General features: G+C 30.4%; 1 protein-coding gene across 1 annotated transcript; it reads right to left on the reverse strand.

Moving 5' to 3' along the window:
• Positions 1–642: 642 nt before the first annotated feature.
• On the reverse strand, positions 643–1,669 carry PVX_106215 (hypothetical protein; the record flags this gene model as incomplete). Its single annotated transcript, XM_001608507.1, has 2 exons — positions 643–941; positions 982–1,669. 2 exons carry the CDS (start codon positions 1,667–1,669, stop codon positions 643–645), a joined length of 987 nt encoding a protein of 328 aa, XP_001608557.1.
• Positions 1,670–2,192: the final 523 nt, after the last annotated feature.

The following is a 2,192-nucleotide window of genomic DNA, read 5'->3' on the forward strand; positions in this document are numbered from 1 at the left end:
ATGAAAATTTCATTTTTTAGTAGGATCTCCTTAGAGAGGCAATTGATCCTGAACAGACTGCGATTCTACTGAAAATGAAGTTTATTGAGAATATTCTTGTTTTAGAAATACTCAATTCTTATGAATTTTTTTCCTGTTTTTTTTTGTACACCTGGTATAATATGTAAAGGACTTCCTTGAAATGTTGATTTTGTTCTCTTGAATTCCATAGATTGATGGGGTCGTGTTTGACTGTGATCCCCATTTTGTGATGGTTGCTCTTTTTGATTATATACTTCTTTATGTGGAGTTGCGGCTTTATCAGTGTTAATTGCAGGAATATCTATAGAAAGATGATAAAGAAGAATTATATTTTTCCTTAGCATTTGTTCCCTTAACACTTTCAAGCATATAAATGTATTATAGTATTCATAGTAATTCATTACAAAGTAAAATGTTATATGTCATTACCATTTCTAGTGATCTTATTACCTGAAAATAGTTCAGGATCTGGATTATCAACATCAATTGCTTTTTTATCAAGGGTATCTCCGCCACGAGTTTTATCGACGGAAACTTCAGTAGCTTCATCATCAACATTTGGAATAGCACTTGCTGCAACTCTAGAAGTTTCTTGAACAGTAATTTCACTATTAGGTTCTCTCACAGCAATAGCTTCACTACCATGTTCTTTTCCATCTGCAGCAGTATTAGTAGCAACTTTATCATTATCTCTTTTAAGAATTGCATCTGAAACACTATGAGCTGTATCAGCAGGAGAAACATTATGAAAATTTTCAATGTTAATACCTTTATTATATACAATTGTTCCAGAAACATTTGGATCACGAAGAGCACGTATATCAACATCTTGTTTAACATGTGGAGGATTTTGTTGATCGCTTTTAACAAACATCTTTTCTTGAGAACACTTACCTTCACCAGGTTGTCCAGAAGAGACACTTTGTGAAGGAATAGGAATTGTACAAGTATCTGATGCACTAGCTGAAGAAGGAACTGAGAGCGATATGGGGTGTGTCTGGGTATCTTCATGTCCAGTTATTCTAGAATGAGTATTAACTTTTGGTTCAGGAGTTTCAGTATCAGACCCAGCAGAACTGCCAGGGTGTGTAAAGCTGTGTTTAGCCGGTATAATAACATTTTTCTTTTGTAATTCTGCTGTAGCTTCAGGATTTAGATTTTTCTCAAGCGCTTTTGGTCCTTCTGAACCTCTTATTTCAGAGGATGCTCTCTGAATTTCTGGTTTGGCTTTACTGTCTTTTTGTAATTGTGTTTCTCTTCCTGTTACACATCCCCCATTATTACAGGAATATAATTGGGGCTTTCCTGCTGCAACAGATTTTCTAGCATTAGGTGCGTGATTATCACTGCATTTAGACAAATCCGGGCACTGTATTATAAAAACCTTTATTTTATCATTAGTTTCAATTAATCTATTTGGGAATGACTTATTATCGCAATAGCTATATAATTCATTTTTTTTTTGATATATAAGATTTTTTATTATGTCGCACTCTTTGCAAAATTTTTTTTTTGTTCTGCTACGAAAATCATCAATTTTCCTTTCAATTTCAGTTTTAAATGTATTGTAATTATCTATGCATCTAAACTCTCTAAATCTTTTTGCAAAATCAGTACCACTACTAGACATTCGAGGTCTTCCTGACATTATTTTTATATTATGTAGTATTTCCTTGTTCTTCGTTTAAATAAATAACGTTGTAATATAATTTCTGTATAAGCGTAGACACATTTGCTACATCGTATTTAAATATTTCTTATTATGACTTCAGATTATAAATATTCGGCACGTATAAATAGCTATAATAATAGATATTATAATTATATGTATCATAACGTATAAATAGTATGACTTAAAAATTAGCATATTAATAATTTATATAATAAAATTTGAATATAAATAATTATTATAACAGTAACTGTAAAATAATTGAGATGGGTAATATAGGTTTAAAGTGTTTTGCCACAGTTTTTTGTAATAAACAAATGTATTATAAATGGCGATATAATCCAAGAAGTCTGGAAATTAATTAATGATAAAATAAGAATAAATAATTTTTATATAATTCACGAAAACAAATAGAATGGTGAATGGTATATAGTTTCTTCAAATTAGCATAAAAAATGACATATCACTTGTTCTGGAAGATGTTATTTAAATATATGTATAT

The sequence above is a fragment of the Plasmodium vivax genome, chromosome 4 (assembly GCF_000002415.2).
Source record: "Plasmodium vivax chromosome 4, whole genome shotgun sequence".
Lineage (NCBI taxonomy): Eukaryota > Apicomplexa > Aconoidasida > Haemosporida > Plasmodiidae > Plasmodium > Plasmodium vivax.